The sequence below is a fragment of the Pseudorasbora parva genome, chromosome 15, assembly GCF_024679245.1.
Source record: "Pseudorasbora parva isolate DD20220531a chromosome 15, ASM2467924v1, whole genome shotgun sequence".
NCBI lineage: Eukaryota > Metazoa > Chordata > Actinopteri > Cypriniformes > Gobionidae > Pseudorasbora > Pseudorasbora parva.
Window position 1 is genome coordinate 26543845 of NC_090186.1, and position 22765 is coordinate 26566609.

Consider the following 22765-nt stretch of genomic DNA (forward strand, 5'->3'; position numbering starts at 1 on the left):
ATAAGCAAATTTGTGACATTCTGTGACATTTTTTTCTTTTATAAATTATGTTTAATATAATTACGCATATATAATTTTGTATACTTTTTTTAATTCAATTATAAAAAGCAATATACTAGTGCTCTCAGATTTTTGGACCCCACTGAACAATATACATTAGTAGAAGAGGAGCATTTCTTTTTCATTTGACTCAGAAATTAGAATTATTTTGACTCTGCTGCTGTTTGGTTGTCTTGTTTTGGTGCCCTAAAATGTCTTCCATTTTGTCATATGGTACTTGCCCGTGTTTCTCATCTTGGCATGGTCGCCTGTTTTCATTTCAAGAGCATGTGACTACCAGAGGAGATACTAGAACTACTTTGGGTTCCAGAGGCCTCTCTGAATGTAACTTACTTCCTGTATTTTGTTTTCTGTCTTCTCTTTTGCTTTGTGTCTCCTCTGTTTCAGACAGATACAAACAAAAGCATAACTCAAAAACCGCTGACTCAGGTATTCAGCCATGTTGCCATCTTCCTCTTGCTCGGACATGTGGGCTATGCTAATGACAAGGCTAATCATTTAATGCTTATGTCAGGGAGGAATTATTAACATTAGGCAGCTGGTTCAGTCTTTTCTCTTTAGCTGCTGTTGATATTTCACGCCACTTGGTCAAAGCTATCACGCATGTCTAACAACACTGCTGCTAAAATAGCAACGCTTGAACATGTAGCTTTTTCATTGCTGCATCTAGATTTGCAGGCCCTGTCCGTAATCCACTGCATTGCTGGAATGATTAACTCTGGATGTGCAGTTTGCTGAAACGAAATGCATGTAGTAGCTTCCCTTTTCTGGCTTAATGATTTTTGCACAGTCTGTACAAAAATAAAGTCTATTACGTCAAATATATACTAGGAGTCTAAAAGTGTTTTATGTGCACCCCACATTTTATCCCTAAAGAAATGAATAGTGCTTTTAACAAATATGATTAAAGTGATATACATGAGATGAAGACATTATTTGCCTATAAAATAAAATAAAAGAATATACTTGTGCAAACACGTCAACTGCAATTAAATTAAAATTTAAAATCATTTTATAATTTTATGTGCTTTAAATATGTGCTCTAGAATGCTATTCGTCCTTATATTTAAATAGTATTATATTATTTATAGTACAGTTTTTAGAAATATACTTTAAATCTGAATTGCACATTCCATACAATTAAGCCTCATATTTTTATTGGATATGCCGTGCTCCTTTAAGCATAATGTTACAATGAAGCTTAAAGACAACATAGCATTCAAAAGTATTTAACTGTAGTACAATTTATTTTTAGAGTAGGGCTGCACGAAATTGGAAAAAACCTACATTGTGATTTTCTGCGTTTTATATTGCAATATTTAAAAAAAAAAATCAACAGCTCTATTAATAGAGAATAGCTCTATTAAAAATAAGAAATTATTCTAGGATAATTGGGGGGATTTGTAGGTGAGTGCATCTACATTGAAAATAATAACAAATTACAAGCAAAGATAAATACAATAGAACAAAGATACAAATTAAATAAATAGTGCTTTGTGTTTTTCAGGTTCAGTCTAACAGTATTCAGGCACAGAAATTTAATAATCAAATGGAAAATAAACGTATTCACTTTATAAAATATAACTAATATAATTAATTAATCAATTAATACAATTTATCTTTGTTAATGCTACAAAAGTCATTTTCTCTTTCTCTTTTGTTGTTTGATTAACATTGGTGTCACAAACAACTGTCCCTTTAAGAGGAATGCACAGATCCAATATACGCATCCTTTTTACAACACTTAACCGACTGTTTACAAGGATACTCACCAAAAGGGGCATTTTGACTTCATTTTGCGTGTGCGTGTCAGTTTAAGCTCAAAAAGAAGAGAAAGAGAAATTAATTTGTTGTTCACATGCTGTCTGTGTGGCTCTGTGTCTTCTAGCGCTTGATGTTTGACAGGACTTAAAAAACAAATGGAAATTATAAACTTTTTCTCTATAATGGTTCAGCTTTGCAATTAATTACATAGCTTCCGAACCAGGGAGCTGCTGGCTCCTACAGGTCATGGATCAACTATAATCCCTTTCTTGCGATGTGACTATTTTGCGGATGCGCACATCGTGATATTGATGCTAAAACGATATATCATGCAGCCCTATTTAAAATAAATGATCATCAGGAAAAATTGTTGGGCTGGGCCTTTACCCTGTCCATTGGGATTTGTTTGAGCCAGCCGGATTGATTATACAGGCTATTAGTATTAGTTCACATTAATATTCCCTGTCTGCTAACCCTTTTTTTCATAGATTTGAAGCGAAAAAATGTATTACTGTGAAAATATTGTGCTTACCATGCAGGTATTGCAGTCTGCAACCCACAGATGCTTGACATGCTTTCTCTTGTAGAGAGAAGAGAATCTTTCTGTGCTGAGGTTTACATAATATGAAAACCTAAGCCAACATGTTCGATAACAGCAAGCCATTTATATTCTCTATCTACTAAACACATCAACATTATGCTATAGTTATGTGATATAGCCCATGTCTGTAATCTAATATGCATTGGCATGTGTTTTCAGTGATTACATTAAAAGCTTTATATAAATGCATGCCTTATCAGACAGACCGCATTCTGACCACATTTAACAAAGTTGTCATTCAATATATAAGTAATATTCATATTTTTCCTCTGAAAAGTCACTTTACCTATTATACTCCTTGAATTCTTGCAATCTACAGGTACAATCAGTGCAAAGCGCCTGCTATGACGCCTATAGCAGCACCTATAGGTGATCATGAAGACATACTGTGGGGTTGCAATGCTAATACTGTGCCTTTAAACACTGCTCCTGCACCCGCATGTCTCTCCCACTGGCTGAGAACATGCGGTGTAGATTTTGTGATAGAGCTCTGATTCCACTGCTAGTTGCTTTGTTCCTTAGATATGTGTTAGCATCCCAGCTTGATTATTAGAATAACACTGAGACCAAATGAGAAGTTTTTGCCACTAAAATGAATCTCATTGTAACCAATGTTGTTTATCTTAGTCTGTGGGAAGCGTTACAAAAACCGCCCTGGACTAAGCTACCATTATGCCCATACTCACCTTGCTGAAGAGGAGGGTGAAGAAGAACGTGAAACTGAAATCCCCCAGTCTCCTCCTGTCCACCACGAGAATCACAAACGTAAGTTAATTTTTGTTTTAAATGTAAAATAAATGTTTTAATATGTAAGCTTCGGTTCCAACACACCGTAGAGACATACTCTGCTTTGTGTTGTGCCTAAAAATATACCTTCATGTCAGCATGATGAAAATTCACCTTAATTCATCTTAACAATTTTATTGTGAACAATTAATCCCCATGCATACATTTTTTCTCATAATATTAAATAAAACGAATGTCATGTCTGTTCTTCCGGTGCAATAGACTTTCCTCTGGAGGCGTATTCCAGACATCTTTGAGGACGTGTGTTCACCAAAGTGTTTTTTTCCTAAGGCAGTATATTTTTTCAGTTGTTTTCAATGGAAGCGCCGCGTATTTAAAAACGGCAGCAGTGTGACGATGCACAGAGTATCTGTGGCCCTGTCCCAAATTATACACTTAATATGCACTTACAATGGCTGTGCGTGGCTATTAATTCCACAAAACTATAGGGTGTCCAATTTTCTCATATTAGGGCACTGTCACAAATGGCACCCTAAACACTCACAGTCTTCTTGCAAGTCCACACTTTCGTACTTATGACCTGGTGTACCACACTGATGTAACTGTCGGGAAGAAATATGCTGCAGAGCTTGCTTTAGTGTGTGCCCGGTAAAAGTGCACATTGAGGGCGCATACTGACCGCTAAGGGGGTGCTTGCCAGCACCGTTCTGAAACCTAAAATGACAAATGGGACACCCTTCGTCGGTGCTCCTCAAACTCAGTCCTGGAGGGCCACTGTCCTGCAGAGTTTGGTCAAGGATGGACCTGATCCCTGCAGGACAGTGGCCCTCCAGGACTGAGTTTGAGGAACCCTGCCCTACTGGACTTTCAAAGGACCTACTTAATGGACTTTCAGAAGGGTGCTCACAAGTGCCCCCTTTGGGCCAGTATATGCCCTCTGTGCACTTTTGCCGAGCCAGCAAGCCAGGCGAGCACCGCAGCAGACTTACATTCGTACGTTAATAAATGTTAACGCTTCTCTTTTTTGACTTTGAATGGGTGACGTCTTGTGTTGCCAAACTGAGTTGTGGGTTCCGGTGCATCACGTCACTGGCGTTGCTCGCAGCTGAAGTTTTCAACTTTTCAACCGCCAACGCAGGTGTAAGCCAATCAGATTGCCTATGCAAATACCCTAGTGCAGACGCTAGCCAATTGCTTTTATGCAACACCAGAAAACTAATTTGAATGGCTTTTGTCACTATGACGGACACGCCAGCACCAGTTTCAGACACGCCCACCACGAGGGTCGACGCTGACACCCCGCGTGAATGCAGCGGTATACCAGACAATCAAAGCGCCATTACATCATGAAAGTGTGGACTCTCATGTTTTCAGAAGAGCACCTGTTCTTTTCAGTTGGCTAACACCTCAAACACACGGCCATAGTCCACTTAAAGGGTTAGTTCACCCAAAAATGAAAATCTAGTCAATAATTACTTATCCTAATATCGTTTGACACCCGTAAGACCTCCATTCATCTACGGAACACAAATGAAGATCATTTCGTTGAAATCCGTTGAAGTGCCTTTTATTGGTCTTGAGAGAGGAAATGACATCGGTGTCAATGAAGGCCTTCTGAGCCATCGGATTTCAACAAAATTATCTTCATTTGTGTTCCGAAGATGAACGGAGGTCTTACGGGTGTCGAACGACATTAGGGTAAATAATTATTGACAGAATTTTAGTTTTTGGGTGAACTAACCCTTTAAACTCCACCCCTTTCTTACAATCAACTACAAGCTTGCATTCCGATCTGCCTCCATCCGATCAACATCGATGGATTGAACCCCGTTCTATATTTTTTCCTTTTCAATAATCCGTTTCTGTGGGATGTGCATCATAATAAGAAGGAGATAATCTGTCACTTCTTTCATCAACTTTAACCACGGTAAATGCAATGTTGTACCACACTGACTATTTAATTAACCACCCAGTGTGAATTACAGTTACTTATTAGCATAGAAATAGTTAGCGGCGAGTATTTGCTCCATTCTGAACAATAGTGAGCTGCCTCAATAAATACATATTACACATATATAACTCTTCCCTTTATTTTAATTTGCTCTCTTTTTACAGCACAGAAAGGGCCTGATGGCACGATCATCCCTAATGACTACTGTGACTTCTGTCTGGGAGACTCAGGCTCTAACAGGAAGACAGGCCAGGCTGAGGAGTTGGTTTCCTGCTCAGACTGCGGCCGCTCTGGTGAGTCCATTTACTTCTCTGTATTCTCTATTACTCACAGTTACAGTTACAGTATCTGCTCATGTTAGATCAAGTAGGGTAGTTTCACCTCCATCTTGCTTTATTCTCATTCTGAGGGAGATATTTTACTAATGCATAGCCAATAGAAATGTTAAAAATAAAAATATATATTACTGGAAGTTTTAGGAGTAAATAAACAGTAAAAGTTATCAAAGACATTATTCAGAGATTTCGCACTCTCTCTTTCTGTAATCAATGTAATGTTGCTCTAAAATTGGTCAGATTACAGTATTTGGTCAGTAAGACCCTGACTTTGACTACAAATCAGAAGCACATAGATGTTTGTTTTATTGACATAATAAGTTTATCATGTTAGACTTCGATTTAAAGCAAGCAGAACTGTATAATCATTATATACACTCAACATTCTTGTTTTTAAGGGAAATTAATGTAGAAAAAGTTAAAGGGTTTGCACATACAACAGAAAAACACCACATGATGATTTATATTTTATTTTCTCAAAATTATGATATAAATTATTACAATTATTTTTAATATTTTGTTTGTTTGAGCTGATGTTTTTAAAGCCCATAAAATGTAGTGTATATGCATCCAACAAAAGTCAGAAAATCTCATTTTAACGCTTTATCATTCCATACATCAATAGCACATTTCATCAGCTTGTTTGTGTATATCCCATCATTCCGTGTTTTTTGCTAGAGCATGTTTGTTTATTTGTTTGTTGGAGTTTCGCTGAGTGTGATTTGGGTTTGGCTTGGCATAACCGTGTCATATTGAAATGATTTCCCAGGCACAGATTAATACCATTAGAAAGGCTTAATGGAGAGTTGCCATTAGCAGTGATTTAAAATCAGACTAGGCTTAATCTGTGCCCTGGAAATCAGCATTGTGGGTTCAGAGATATGCAGATCAGTGATTGGCCGATATTTAAGTTTTTGATGGCTGATGTTGATATCTTAGAGAGCTGGGTGGCCGATATATTTATAATTTATATTTAGCCTATTTTACTTAATATTTAATTAATTAGAAATAAAATAAAACAATAAATCTGTAAAATAAACAGACTTATACTTTAGATGGCAACCTCTTAATTATATAATCCTATTACAGTATTTTCACAAATAAATAAATATGAATAAAAAGATAATACAAAATGTAAACTGTAACCAACAGGGCACTCAGTAATCTGGTAAATGTGTGCACCCTGGGAATAAAGACAAGGAAATACTAATTTTACATACAGCACACTGTGAAAATGACATGAATATGACAGTGGTGGATATAGCGCAACTGTATATAACGCAGCATAGTTTGAAATTAAGGGTTTAAAGATTGTCAGTCGTGCGTCCCCAGTGACAGTTAAACTCTCCTGTCCACATTCAATTCGCACGGGTCGACCACCACGCGCAGTATACATGCGTTTTTATGCACGCCACAAATGCACACTTCAGAAGATCTCACAGTTGGATATTACAAAGTCTGCCAGGTTTGAGAAATGAAATGTTTATTAGATATTCAAATATTTCTTTAAATGATACAAATGCGTGTATTTGCTGAATGCTGACTATAAATGGGAATGTGTTTGCCTTTTTATTACTAATAAAACTTCATCATATATCGTTTACTTTCTTTGTTTAAACAGTTCTACTAACTAATAATATACGTATTCGATAAAATGAGACCATAAACTAATGAAGCCTGAGAATGGGAGCGCAGTGTTCTCGAGAAGCGTCTCGCTGCAGCCTGCGGTGGACATCCAACCCGGCCCACATCCAAGTGTGATGTCAGAAACCTCGCTCGTGTCCAAATACGTCAAACCAGTTCAGCGGAAACGCCACCCTGCAGCCGATTCTTAAGATTTTGGTCATGTCACTCACGGTACTAATAGCCTGCTCTAGTGGTTCTCAAACCTCTCCTGGAGTACCACCAGCCCTGCACATTTTATATATCTCCCAATATCTGACACACCCATTTCAGGTCTTGCAGACTCTACTAATGAGCTCATGAGTTGAATCAGGTGTGTTAGATGAGGGAGACATACAAACTGTGCAGGGCTGGTGGTACTCCAGGACAGGTTTGAGAACCACTGGCCTACACCAAACACTGATCCCTAAACCTACCTGTCACCTTAACCAATGAAGTTAGCTACACGACGGGATTTCTAGTGAAGTGGTTTTGGGGGGAAATCGCACTTCCTCATAAACTTTGAATCAAGAAGAAGCATCAAGAAGACTTAACCTTCACACCTAATATTTTTCCATTTACTTCTTATATTTGTCTTTTCATGACAGACTGCACTAAAACCCAACCCTTACACATAAAAAGCATTTTAATATGGAGCCTAGATACTGAAACCCACCTAAAAGCTACCCTTACGCCTAAAAACCCTTTCAATTGTAAACCTACATACAACAAATCAGGTTTCCGGGGTGAAACAGGGATGGGGAGTCACAAGGTGACGTTTTGGATGTCGGTGGGGTTCGATGTCCACCGCAGGATGTGGCAAGCCTTACTTGGTGTGCTCAGGCCCTGGCATTTCAGTAGCGTCAAAATTTAAGTATGGCGCACCGTCAAAATAAGAGTCCCACTCCTACTAGCCACTTTGGCGGGTTGATATATAATATACACATTATTGAGTTGTAGTATTTTAAAAAGGCTTCTGAAATAAACTGTGCACACCCAAGTGCCTCTTGGTACTGAATTGACTTATTTTTCGCTGCTTATTGCGCTTAAACAGTCAAATACAAAATGATATCAAAATGCCGGTCTTGGTGAGTGTTCACATAAAAATAGTCGGTTATGTTTAAAGTTAATGTATACAGTTGAGAAAGAAAACGCATCTGTATTATTATAATGAATCCATGGGTCAGGTCTTAAAGTGACAGCAGCATAATATACCTGCTACCAAAATATGAGATAGTATAGAAAATATCTAAATGGCAGTTTATCCTCATGGTATTGATGTCAAAATTGTGGCCACTGAAAATGCTGAATGGCTAGTAACTCTAGAAAACTAGCCACAGTTGCTGGTGAACAAAAAAAAGTAATGTTAAGCCCTGCTGATATTCACTTTCTGCTAAGACTGTTTTGTCCATGGCTAGGTCACGGTTTATTCACAGTTGGAAAGAGAAAACAGGTGCAATTCTGTTGGAGTGTCAAGGGATTCTATCAAAGCAGAAGATAACGTTTTCATGCCATTTTGCAAGGCTAATGCCAAAATTATAAAGTCCAAAAGCATCTTACATCTTGATTTATAGGTCGATGCAAAAATGTTTACAAGGTGGCGGACCTGTGACCAGTTGCTCTTTGTAATTGTTTCTGGTCTTTAAAAAAAATCGATGAAAAAAGAGAGAGAATATAATATAAATTCCTCATGCTTGCATTAAGACTGTGCATTGTGTTTGTAAGTGTAGATGTGTGATCCAAATCCTGCAGTGTTGCGAATGAGCATTTACACGTGACGTGGCCTTTTTGTTCATCTCTTCAAGTGCTTGTGTTTTGCGTTTTTTTGTTTTACTCTTGCTACCAAATGCTCCTGGAAGGGTCCCATGTTTAATTGTTTAGCTCTTAACATGCTCAAATTTAACTATTTAGGGCATTATCAGTTATCCCAGTTCATATGCACAAAATATTCTCATATTTATTTTGCTCATATGCTTTCATTCTTTGTTTTTCTTTTTTGGCTGTGTGATCCATTGCCTTCTCATAATAGAATGGTATAGCAAGCACAGGGAGAGACCAAATGATGTATTCTTCAGTAAATAAAATATTGATAAAAGGTATGGTTCATCAAGAAATTAAATTTCTGTCACTATTTACTCTCCGTCATGTCTGTACAGGTTTGAAACAACATTCAGGGAGTAAAAAATGACATGATTTTTATTTTGGGTGAACTGTCCCTTTAAAAGATTATTGATTCGCATACAGCCATTAAGGCGCTTTTATCTACAACTAATGATAAGCATATATTCATGCAATTGCAAGCCCCTTAATATATGAGTAACTGCAAGTACTGCAAGTTGTCCAAGCTCAGAGGAGTGTGAGTCCTAGCTGACTGCAGTGTTACTTGTGTGTGTTTCCACTGTGATGCTGATATGTCCGTCATGCATGTCAGCTGATCGCGTCGGTGGGACCAGGGCGAAGAGGAGGACGGGCGGAGTTCTGGACATGTTCGGCGACACGTCAGAAAGCGAGGCGTCCACCTTTCACGGCTTTGAGGAGGACGACCTGGACGGGCTTCTGTCCGACGACAGCACAGGCTCGCCTCAGTACAGATAGACAAAGGAGAAACCTCAAGAAAACAGCATCAGAGAAACTTTTGGCATGTGTCTGCTGCCTGTTTTTTTTTTTTCTTTTTTCCTGTTGTTTTGCAGCAGCATGCATAATGGATTCCCAACTCCAGACACAAAGTTAACTTCAGGAATTGCTTTCAAAGGACAAGTTGCAGCCTTTTATAAATTAAGGAATGTTGTTTTTATTGCTTCTCACTTCTTTATACTGAGAGGTGCTAGTTATTGGACAGAGGAGCCATTACTTCTGGACTGTTTGTTTTCCGAGATGGAAAATTGCAGGGACGTTCCCAGTGTGTGGACGTTGATTACACATCGCCATGTAAGATAATATGCCTACTATATGGAAATTAACTTTAGAAATAGAACTTGCAGCATTTCAAACCTCAAGGAGGAGAAAATACTCAACATGTGTCTGTGGGTCAGACAGTGAAAAGGGTTTTTTTGTTCCTACCTCTGGTTAAATACAATATTTGCAAAGAAAGGGATCACGAGAAGGCAGAGAATGGGCTGAGGGCTGAGGGCAGGCCCTGATTGGATCCAGTGGGAAGGGAGGACAGTTTGCAGAGAGGTAAGAGCCAGCTGGCATTTAAATGTCCATCTCTCCTCCTTTCTCAGGACAGCTTACAACAACATCAACAACAAAAAGACATTTGAAATCTGTTTACTGGAGGATACATGATACTTGGCCTCTCCCTCGCTTTGTTGAGTAAGAAGAAGAAAAAGGACTGACTCATATTTTTGGAGTAGCTACCCGTTACTATTCAGGAATCTCTCCTTAAATAACAGGTACAAGAAAGGGTACAATTATTGTAGCATATGTGCAATGATTCTCATGAAGGCTTTGTTTTGCAAATAAAATCTGGACCATTCACCTCTGTTAAGAGATCCAGCTCTGACGATTGGCTGTGTATGTGTAACTGCAAATAATACACTGGATTGCAAGCACATAAGCTTCCTACATTCAGTGGGATAATGCAGTAAATGTGAACTAGACAGCAGAATACATGCAATAAATGGCACAATACACATTAGTCACCGGGACATCACCCAGTTAATATGGGGATATTTCGTTGTATCCATTTTGTATGACCGAAATTAGCTATATTTGCTCTTTAAAAGCTCTTCTATTTATTGTCATGGTGAACTCATGTGTCACTTTTGAATTGAGACTGTTGCGAAAAATGTTCCTTATTAACGCTTCCGATCTCGTCTCTATTTCAGGGCACTCGTTTTTGAAAACGATAATATAATTTATTAAGATATTGTATAATGTATATAAGCCCACAAATTGTTGCAGGCTAAACCGGTTGTTCTATAACAGCTCTTGATGATATTTCTCCCAGTGTTTCAATGTCTAAACTTTAAGGAAATGTTTCAATGTTTAACATTTGAAGTTCAGTTCATTTAATACTAAGCCAAAGGGCAGTATGGCTAGAGATGATGCTTGTAACCGCTTCTGTGTCATGCAGACCTGTGGCACAAACCACACAAACACACTTCATGCAACCTGTCATCCCTGCTGTGGTCGCTGCTGAGTCCTGTTACTCCAAATGTCAGCCTACAAGTCTTTCACTGGATTTTGTTACTGAAAACATTAAACATTTTACATTTTATGAATTATTCTGATTTATTTTTTGCTTCAAGGAAGAAAAACAGGGGACATGTTATATACAGTGACCTCAAGTAGTATTTGAACGCTTAAGTTGCACTTAAAATGTCTGAATGACACTACATTGGATATAAAATATCACGTCTGCAAGTAAAAATGCTAAACCTCATCTCAGAACTTAACATTTTTATGAGTGTTTGTACCTGGTTTAAGGTTAAAGTGGTTCAAATGGCTGTTTGATTAGCCAAAAGTGTCACAGAATTGTCTTTATTTCGAATGGTATATTGTTTTATACATTGAAACCTAGCAAACTTATTTTTGTGAAATATTTCTTTAAAATAAATTCCACTTTCTTCCATTATACAAAGACATTCATACATTTTTGAGTGTTGATTGTGACCAAATTATATGTACCCATTGTAGTTTATAATTTCAATGCAACTTAGAGCTTTCTTACAAAATATTAGACATAAAAATGAATTAAGAATTATTACAGATAGAACATATATCTGAAATTTGATGTACATTGAAACACAATATTGTATTAACATCTTAAATTGGGCTTGCGGGGGGGGGGGGGGGGGGGATCAAGGCAAAAGGTTGATCTCGGCATAATGATTAATGTCGGCATAATTCTGCATGGGACAGATCCACGAAGAGGAACGAGGTAGCAACCCTTGTAGGGAAAGAGCTTCACATTACATCCGACTTCAAGCCAAGACCCCACATGCTTTCCAAACTGGGAAGACTGCACATGCTTTACTGAGCATCCAAGCAAGAGGAGCCTGCTGTTCTCACAGTCTCATTGAGGAAATGAGCAGGCCGAGGAACTGACACCTCCCTAAAAAAAAAAAGAAAAAAAGAGAGAGAGAGAGAGAGAGAGAGAGGCAGATATGAGAGATTACAGAACCATCTGGCATTTTCCAAACCTGTGCTCACCCTTTGTTCTATCTATCTATCTATCTATCTATCTATCTATCTATCTATCTATCTATCTATCTATCTATCTATCTATCTATCTATCTATCTATCTATCTATCTATCTATCTATCTGTCTGTCTGTCTGTCTGTCTGTCTGTCTGTCTGTCTGTCTGTCTATCTAATCTGTCTATCTGTCTGTCTGTCTGTCTGTCTATCTAATCTGTCTGTCTGTCTTTCTGTCTATCTTTCTGTCTGTCTATCTGTCTGTCTGTCTATCTAATCTGTCTGTCTGTCTGTCTATCTTTCTATCTGTCTATCTGTCTGTCTGTCTGTCTATCTATCTGTCTGTCTGTCTGTCTGTCTATCTAATCTGTCTGTCTGTCTGTCTATCTGTCTGTCTATCTATCTAATCTGTCTGTCTGTCTATCTAATCTGTCTGTCTGTCTGTCTGTCTGTCTGTCTGTCTGTCTGTCTGTCTATCTAATCTGTCTATCTGTCTGTCTGTCTGTCTGTCTATCTAATCTGTCTGTCTGTCTTTCTGTCTATCTTTCTGTCTGTCTATCTGTCTGTCTGTCTATCTAATCTGTCTGTCTGTCTGTCTATCTTTCTATCTGTCTATCTGTCTGTCTGTCTGTCTATCTATCTGTCTGTCTGTCTGTCTGTCTATCTAATCTGTCTGTCTGTCTGTCTATCTGTCTGTCTATCTATCTAATCTGTCTGTCTGTCTATCTAATCTGTCTGTCTGTCTGTCTGTCTGTCTGTCTATCTTTATATCTGTCTATCTGTCTGTTTGTCTGTCTGTCTGTCTATCTATCTATCTAATCTGTCTGTCTGTCTGTCTGTCTGTCTGTCTGTCTGTCTGTCTGTCTGTCTGTCTGTCTAATCTGTCTGTCTGTCCGTCTATCTGTCTGTCTGTCTGTCTATCTATCTATCTAATCTGTCTATCTGTCTGTCTATCTAATCTGTCTGTCTATCTGTCTGTCTGTCTGTCTGTCTATCTATCTAATCTGTCTGTCTGTCTTTCTATCTGTCTGTCTGTCTATCTGTCTGTCTGTCTGTCTATCTGTCTAATCTGTCTGTCTGTCTATCTATCTAATCTGTCTGTCTGTCTGTCTGTCTATCTAATCTGTCTGTCTCTCTGTCTGTCTGTCTATCTATCTATCTATCTATCTATCTATCTATCTATCTATCTATCTATCTATCTATCTATCTATCTATCTATCTATCTATCTATCTATCTATCTATCTATCTATCTAGCTCTGTCTGTCTGTCTGTCTGTATCTATCTAATCTGTCTGTCTGTCTTTCTATCTGTCTGTCTGTCTGTCTGTCTGTCTGTCTATCTGTCTAATCTGTCTGTCTGTCTATCTATCTAATCTGTCTGTCTGTCTGTCTATCTAATCTGTCTGTCTGTCTGTCTGTCTGTCTGTCTGTCTGTCTGTCTATCTATCTATCTATCTATCTATCTATCTATCTATCTATCTATCTATCTATCTATCTATCTAGCTCTGTCTGTCTGTCTGTCTGTCTGTCTGTATATCCATCCATTTCTTTCTATCCATCCAGCCATCTCAAAGTATATAAATTACATTAATAATCTCTCTAATGATTATGACATTTTATGTGGATTTCCATTTTTCTCTAACAGTTTGCTTTGTACATCTGAAAATAATCGAAAGGTTGTTCATGGCTGAGTTTAGCTACACTTGTTTCCGTCAGATTATTCTTTCATCTTTCTCTTTCACCAGGCCATCCTTCATGTCTGCAGTTCACAGACAACATGATGCAGGCTGTTCGAACATACCAGTGGCAGTGCATCGAGTGTAAATCCTGCAGTCTGTGTGGCACCTCAGAGAACGATGTGAGTGTTTCAGTCCTAATGGAGGATATATCAAACAGTGTGTGATCTCAAAGAAAAAGTTTTGTAGAATCACAAACAAGATTCGCAAAGCACACTTACTTGTACATTTGACATTACTTACACACCAGTTTGATAATATCTGAATTATATTCAAGCCTCCTCATATGGCCGAGTGTGTGTGTGTGTGTGTGTGTGTGTGAGAGAGAGAGAGAGCTAACAGCACATTGATGCCCTGTAATCTTGTAGGATCAGCTTTTGTTTTGCGATGACTGTGATCGGGGATACCACATGTACTGCCTCAAGCCTCCTATGACACAGCCACCTGAGGGTAAGATCACTTCTCAGCAGATAATGACAAAATCTATATTAAAAATTATAAATCATTTGCATAATTCCAGTTCTAAACAATGCCTTAGTCATAGTGTTGCATTTTATATTTTATGCCTGGCCTATAATAACATGCAAACACAGTATATTCCCAATATTCTCAGTCGTTTTGGTACATTTATTGAATAATCCTTAAGATTTGCAAAGTAAGTATTTATGTCAATGAACATCAGAATGACAAGTCATTGTGTCATTGTTACACACCCAAATAATCTGCCAGTGGGGTAAGCAAAATAACATTAAACTAAGATTCATTTGCTTATTTTGAGCAAAAACTCTCTTAATTTTGAGTTATTTTCCCCCGAAACAAGACAATAATTTTTACTTGTCTAGTAAATGTTTCTTAACTTCTTAATCCGCACCGGATCGTGGGCGGGGCGTCTGACGCAAGTGGGCGTGTCTCTACTTATAATTACTTTTGTTTTATACAAACTGTTCAATCAACTATATCAAACTATGCATCATTTGAAAGCTAAAACACTCAAGATTCATGTTCTGAACTCGTTTTTGCAATAAATACACCAGAGAGGAAAGGGTTAAATTAAATGCTAAAGCAGTGGCTATTTAAACATTAGCATAATGAACGCGGTACTCATCTTTCATCTCCTGACGTTCAGATCAGATCGGACGAATCCACAAAACAACAGCATACATGTCTGTGTAAGAGTCCACTCTTCAAAATGCATCCCACTTTTAATCCAAAACAACGAAAAAATAAGGGGAAAAAACTAAAAATCCTCCGTTGTTTGCATAAGCGTTTTGCGTTAAGAGTAATCAATCATGTCCATTTTCAATGAAATAGCGATTGTAAGCCTTATTTTGACAATCTCCCCTGTACTGTGGACTGTTCCGGTTATATTAAACCCTCCCAGGTCTCTTTCCTTCAATCACAAGCCCGGTTAGGAAACTTGCTAGAAAGGGAGCGCGTCACTGGGTGATACATCTGTCAGTCAAACTCGCTGGTCCTTCGTTGGATAAGCCAGTCAATGCCTAGCCAATGCATAGCCAGCATAGATTTGATTGATGGATGTAGTAACGAATCAAAAGACAATATTTTGCGTAGTTTATGTAAGAGATGTCGTAAGAAGCATTAGTGAATACCTCATGCTTACTTAGCTGTTACTTAGCGTCGTCTCCACAGTATTCATTCATCGTATCCAGCGCCTGCCAGTGTGAGCGCACACACTTACACACAACGCGCAGACTAAATTAGAGACTGTTTTTATCAACTAAATGAGTTTTTTTACACTTGTAAATTCTGTAAATAGTTGTTTTAGTTATCAGGGACTGCAAATGCATTATAATTAGCAGTTTATTGCAGATTTATTTGAATAAAAACTACTCTTTACTATTACACAAATGTTCTAATATAATTGGACTTTATTGAAAGGACGCCCAGTCTTTTTTGACATAAAAGCTTACAGAAGCTACATTTTTGAGAGAATCGTCCTCAAATTTTAATCAAAGCATGATCAGACATTCAGTTTTATATTTAGGTTATTTTCAGGGCATTAAAATTAAAATCTAAAAAAAATTTCCATAAGGGATTAATAAAAAAATAAAAACGTGAGTCACTTACATGCATATTTCCCCTTGTTTTAATCTGTCCCTATACTACTTTGAGTTATTATGACTTTTGAATAACATAATTTAAAGTGTCTAGTTTAAAATAAGACCACATTTATGGATATAGACCATAGGGTTTAAGAGCTGCAGACATTTTTATTTGGGGTATGTCATTTTTTTATTTATTTCTCAGAGCAGGGCGAGGGTTAAGAGGTTAATGTAAGAATTTTTAGAAAATATGGCTAGAAACAAGACAAAAATACTAAGTAAGAAAGCATTTTTTTGCAGTGAGAACGATTTTATCACATTTTCTGCCAATCCGAATCATGAGCATTAAAATCTGCAGACAAGCATGCTCTTAGAATAAACAGAATGATATCATCCGCTGGTGTGGATGCTAATACAGTTTTCTTTATAGCTTTCGCTCTTGGCGTTATAGCGGGACTTTATTCAGTGAACTCATTTTAGTGAGAGTATTCAACAGGGAACCAGTATAACAGTATATTCATGTATGTCATGTTTAACATTGATAAACAAGACATAAATGAATAGCGTAGGAAACAGCAGGCAATTGTACATAGGCCTAATCAATTGCATAAATGTAAAAAAGCATTTGTAATTTGTTCAAAAGAATGAGAAACTGCTTTTATAATGTGCGCTAGTGACTAAATGATATGTTGAACAGGTTGAACAAGGAGTTTTTAGAATTTCAATTGTGATCTGAGAAATGCACCAAAGCGACTAAGACAAACGAACATTATTTATAATTATTTATACATATTAATAAACTATGTTTTTAAATGTACTTACACTGTGATCCATCCATTCATCCATCTATCTATCTATCTATCCATCCATCCATCCATCCATCCATCCATCCATCCATCCATCCATCCATCCATCCATCCATCCATCCATCCATCCATCCATCCATCCATCCATCTATCTATCTATCTATCTATCTATCTATCTATCTATCTATCTATCTATCTATCTATCTATCTATCTATCTATCTATCTATATCTACAGGAAGTTGGAGTTGTCATCTGTGTCTTGATCTGCTGAAGGATAAGGCATCTGGTTTCGGAGAGCCGTAAGCGTTGAGGAGCTCACACAGACGCGTGCGGCAGACTCGGGATGGTTGTTTGTCCTGGTTTTGCTCTGTAGTTCTCCTCCTGTAGTCGCGTGAAGTGGAGATTTCCTCTACCTCTGTGTTACAAACGTTATCCTCAATCATAGGCAATGGGTAGGTTACTTCACAAACACCCAGCTCACTAGCCAATATTTATATGAAAAGTACTAGTTAAATAGCAACACCAGCAGAAGAACTACAGTATCACGATTGAATGAAGTAATAAGGAACTTCTTGGATACACAGAAGCTCCTGAGCTGGGATTCTAAGGCATTATTTCTTTAAAAATTACGATTGACAAAGCCAGTTTTAAGAAACAGCACATTTTAAAGTCAATATCATGGTGACAAACAGTTTCTACTGTAAATCTGTAAGTAGTAAAAGCAACATAAACTCACCCAGAGACTCACACAAGTGTTATAAAACAGAAGCATTTTCATTTTATTTGGTTTCTATTGACTTTAATCATGTTGTTAATGTGTGCACGATCATATAAGATGTGCATATATGATCATATATTTTTTTTGCAAAGACATTTTTGGCTTGCACAAAGAAAGAAATAATGAGGATAAATGTGATTAGAATCTCATCTTTCTTACTGGAATCTTCATTCAGGTAGACATTTAGAACTTAGTATCTGAGAGTTATTGTGAAAGCAATCTTTATCCAAATGGCAAAAAAAAAAAAAAAAAATTGTTGAAGCAGCACTTATAGTTTTTACTTTATTTGGACTGGAAAATAAAAAATACTGTTTTTTTTATGTGTTCTTTATTTATATATATATATATATACACACACATTTAGTAGACAATCATGTGGTTGGTAAATTACATGATAGCCATCATATTCAAGTAAACCGAATGCTTTTCCTTGTGCAACAGCAGTACTGGCATGCTTTGTACTAACCTTTGCAAGCTTCTTTTTCTTTTTAAGTTCCATTTCCTAATTATTAAATGTTGAACACATAGACTGTTCAAATCTTTATGTTATTCTGTGTCGGACATAATTGTTATGTTCTAGGAACATTTTAGTTTTGTGTGTCATCGAGAACCTTCTATTGTTCCATTCGCCTGTTTGGAGCCCTTCATACCTCTCTGAGTGAAACATCTGTTCGCTCCATTTTGTATTTCTTTGCTCATGATATATTAGCATTTGTATTTCCATCTGGACATTCTCTCATGTCATTCCCACCTCCTTCACCTGTACAATACATTAGAGGCTCTATTTTCAGAGCCATTTCATCAACACTCTCCAGATCCTGCGATCGGTGAATATTTTAGCTATGCATTTTTACGTCTTTCAAAGGTCATCTCCATTCCATTTGCATGTTTTTTTTAGCAGATGATTGGTTGCCAATGAGATATTGGCATTAACATGGTAAAGAAAAAAGAGTGAGCAGTGTGTGGTCTGCTAAAATAGTGTTAGTGTGTTAAGACATTTCTTAAAGGTTTCAAAATCAAAGTAGTTTTGATGATGTTTAGGGTCCCTTGGTAAGCCTTTGGAATAATTTTTGTTGTTAATGATTTTTGTTTAAAATAAAGAGAAAAGGAGTGGGGAAATGTGACAGCTGATACACTATGATGTTTCATACTTGGTTCAAACTATTAACCCTATTCTAATTCCTGGGGTATCTTTTTTTCATGTTTTGCACTGTATTCAGGTTTTGAGATGTCACACTCTACAATTGTAAATCCCGGGTTAATGTTCTTTTTATTTTTTGCCTTGATTAAATAACTATGTTTAGCCTAAATGTGTTTAAATTGACCTCTTTCTTAAGTATTAGTGTTATGCATTTCGTTGTCTGAGATTAAAAAAGATGTGAAGATGGGCATAATGGGTGGATTTAGAAAGTGCGACCCCACCTTACACTACCCATAACTGTCCCAATTGATTTGTGTCATGGCCTGTTACAATAGCAAATCTTGTATATCACATACAAATGTTGAATACTTTTTAATCCTTTGAGGTCACAAAGAATCTTTTTGTACTCTTGTGGGTTTTTTTTTTTTTTGTATGCCCCTTTCTTCTGATCCTTGTTGTAATGTAAAATGTAATAATAAAAAAGTGAAACAACGGCTCTGCTGATTTCGTTTTTTTTTTTTTACGAAATTGATTGTACCGCTCATGCTTACCACTAGAGAGCAGCACATACACAGACGAGACGAGCTGGGACTCCACCTTCTATCTATTGAGTGCTAGATAATAGTTTGTATAAAATCCTTCCCCAAAAGCTTTACTGACATTATTTAAGTTTAATTTAGCTCATCACAATTCTCTGATGTAGCCATATATGCTACAACAAACATTTAATAGATGTTTAATTGACCATCACGCACAGTTTGAACTAAAAATACACAACATAAAAATGATGTCCAAGCAAAGAAAAAAGAAGCATTCTTGAGCTCTCCAACTGAATGTTTATTGAATGTCTCAAGACTTCAGTTCCTCCTTTTCATTATCTTGACCTACTGTGTCCAGTAGGGTTTTCAATGGAAAAAAAAAAATTCTAAAAGCAATAAAAGTCTTTAGAAATATTCCATGCATAGTTTTGTGCTGAATATGGCACTTGCGCCTCTAAGTTATATTCCACGTTCAGTATTCTACACATACTCTTCCATATCCAGGATTGCCGCAGAGTCTATACATTCCATTTAAACCTAATGTATGTACAGTTAGGAGTCAAATCAACTATCTGGAAATGTGTAGAGGAAATGTCAAAAATTCTGTCATTTGGCCGTTTCTAGACGTGTGGGCAAATGAGAGAATTCATGTTTTCCAGCAGCTCAAGTCTATGCGTCTCTGGCAGTGATGCTGCTTCAGGGAACAATGTAAGCAAAAAACAGAGATGCAGATTGATTTGCAGCTTGATGTCCAGCAAAAATAACTTTCTAATGGATGGTAATCCCATAAAACTGTAGTCTATTGATATATGACTGAAGGGCTGTGATCTCCATGTTTGTGCTCAGAGCAAATTATCATCATAACCAGACTTATCACTACATTCTACATTGAGTCTACAATACCTTACATTAAAGTAAAGACTAACATAGCTGACAAGAACCAATGTGTGTGTTTCAAACATACAGTAATATCATATGCTTATGGAAGCTCACAATCATAAAAAAAAGATTATGAGATGCCAAGTCATAATTTATAACAAGTCATAATTTCTACTTATTGTAATTTTCTGTCTTTTTATCTCAGTTTTGAATTTGTATCATACATTTTAACATTGTATCTAAGAATTGACTTGGTATGCCACAATTTCTATGTGATTAGAATGAGCCTCCATAGATGCTCCTAAACCATTGGATGTTATTTGTTTGGACATTTTAATAAAGCTGTTCAGGAAACATCTCTGAGATCCAGTGTTCCTCACTGGCGCAGTCTTTGTGCAAAAGCAATATTCTGTGCCCAGAATCATCCTACAATACTAACACTTCTATTGTCCAGCTCAGTATTTCTTTATTCCTCAATACAACTGAGTCTTAAAGGTCTTAAAGGCTCCACATCATTCTCATCTCAGTTAGAAGTATCATGTGCTAATAGGCGAGTATAACACATCCAGCAGACACAGAATAATTCATTTTAGTTTCTTCAAAATGGCAGGAGTAACAATGTGCTTTTCTGATCCCCTTCGCTTCCACATTCATTTTTCATATTCAGTGACTGTTCAACAAAAAGAAAAGTTCTGTGCAAACCTTAACCGAGGGAACAGTCACTGAAAGCCCTTGTCATGTTCTTCACTCCCTTGGAATGCTCTGAAGATTTGAGACACATCCTCGCTTCATCCGATTTAAACGTTGACGTACTGGGCTAATGAACGTTTTGAAATGGAAATCCAGCGAGACAGTCCCGTCCTTTCTGCAGTTTGGTTATAGGTATCATATAAACGTATAATGGTTCTCTAGATGGTACCGGGAAATCTGACATTCATGTATGCGGTCTGTGCAGTCACTGATTTAATAGACACAGACACCAACACTGTCGCCATTTGGAGATTTTTTTGGGACTTATTGCATGCTGCCATCTAGAGTCGGTAGCTGTGCGGTGTTCGGTTGGGTTTTGGAGAGACGGTGGTCCGTACACGTGGCCCGCCGTGGCAACGATGCTTCCACCCCAACACACTGCAGTTTCTCGGGAGGGGTCTGGATTTGTGAAAAGCCCCGACTCGTCAGGAGGACTGCATGAGGCCTGTCAGCCGTTTACTTGTCAGAGACTTGCCCTGTAACACAATGACACTATTATTCATGATTATTATTAAACATATTGTGCTCTTGGAATTGACAAATAACATTCATCAGCAAATTTCAAATATATTGGCATATCAATTTTACAATAACATTAATTTTACTTTATAACAATGTATACATTCACAAATAAAAATACAATCTATATAGGATTTACTATTAGTATTTCTTTTGTAATGTATTTATTATCAAAGACAGAGGTATAACTTCATTAAAATAATTGACACACGCACACACAACATGCATTGAATTTCCATGTTTTATGGGGACATTCCATTGACATAATGATTGTTATACTGTATAAACTGTATTTTATCATTGATTCTTGAGATAAGGGACAAAACATGTCCCAAACACAAAAGCCCTATTTATGTTAAAAAGTAAGAAAGTCAACACAATAAAAACACTTAAAAAGTTGCATCTTAGGGAAATTTGTATACGTGTATGAACATTCAGTGCTTCTTCTTTTAAATAATTTATTTAGCATTATATTAAAAGCACACTCTATACTTGGAAAGGCATGTCATTTAACATGTTCTCAGCATGAGGTCACAATGTAATTTTTTTTAAAAAAAATGCAACAAATGAAAAGATACAGCTGCATTAAAAGGCAGAGATCATTTAAAATATTAAACACTACAACAAGTTAATATTGAATTATATTTTCTATTAGAAAAAAAGCTATAAAAGTTGTCCTCACTTTGCGTCAACTCCATCAGGATTTTAATTCTGAATAAATCAGGCAGTGTCATGGGCGGTTTTAATGAGCACTTACTATTTTCTGAACTTTAGTTTATCAAAGGACTATTTAAAAAAATACAAAATAAAATATAATATTATATGTATATCATGTTAAAATATGCAGAATATGTGTATTATATATTGAATTAACTTAACTGTCCAGTGAAATTAGCTAATAAAATATGTCCGGTCATAAATCAAATCAACAGTGGAATCATATTAAACCCTTTACAATGTCCCATTTTCTTTCGATCATATCTGTCCACCCTTTAGATTTTTGAGGTAAAGTTAAAACTGTTGAGGTAGACGTATTTCTACTTCTATGTGCCACTCACCACACTGCGAGTGAATTTCTCCAGGGATGTGCGGCGGCCTTGCTCAGTCTCAGGCTGTGGAGCCCAGGTTAATGGAGGGGAACAGGAGAAGATACAGTGCACAGCAGCAGGTTAACACGTGTTAGTACACAAAAACATTCAGGACAATTAATGTTAATCTGAAATCATCACAATGGGGCGGAGACAATCAAACTGCAGAACCGTACCCATGTTTAATCATTACCAGTTGGCAG

The 22765-nt window shown here is 37.0% G+C and overlaps 2 protein-coding genes across 8 annotated transcripts in view; one reads left to right on the forward strand and one right to left on the reverse strand.

The window, feature by feature from the left end:
• The window catches only part of dpf3 (double PHD fingers 3), a 52297-nt gene extending 34339 nt beyond the window's left edge, over positions 1-17958 (forward strand). Inside the window, exons 7-12 of one of the 4 annotated variants that reach the window (XM_067417488.1) lie at positions 448-489; positions 3053-3190; positions 5288-5416; positions 14008-14120; positions 14367-14448; positions 17104-17958. In XM_067417488.1, the coding sequence (XP_067273589.1) occupies positions 448-489; positions 3053-3190; positions 5288-5416; positions 14008-14120; positions 14367-14448; positions 17104-17171 (572 nt within the window). In that variant the 3' untranslated portion in view covers positions 17172-17958. Of the gene's footprint in view, positions 1-447; positions 490-3052; positions 3191-5287; positions 5417-9551; positions 11343-14007; positions 14121-14366; positions 14449-17103 lie in introns of those variants that run through there. The other 3 variants (XM_067417489.1, XM_067417490.1, XM_067417491.1) reach the window with 3 other exon arrangements.
• A 33-nt stretch (positions 17959-17991) lies between these two features.
• rgs6 (regulator of G protein signaling 6) overlaps positions 17992-22765 on the reverse strand; it is a 108082-nt gene continuing 103308 nt past the window's right edge. For 3 of the 4 annotated variants that reach the window (XM_067417492.1, XM_067417493.1, XM_067417494.1), the window contains exons 17-18: positions 22533-22586; positions 17992-21431 (exon numbers count right to left, since the gene is read on the reverse strand). In XM_067417492.1, coding sequence (XP_067273593.1) covers positions 21381-21431; positions 22533-22586 — 105 coding nt within the window. In that variant the 3' untranslated portion in view covers positions 17992-21380. The remainder of the gene's footprint in view (positions 21432-22532; positions 22587-22765) is intronic. The other variant, XM_067417495.1, reaches the window with a different exon arrangement.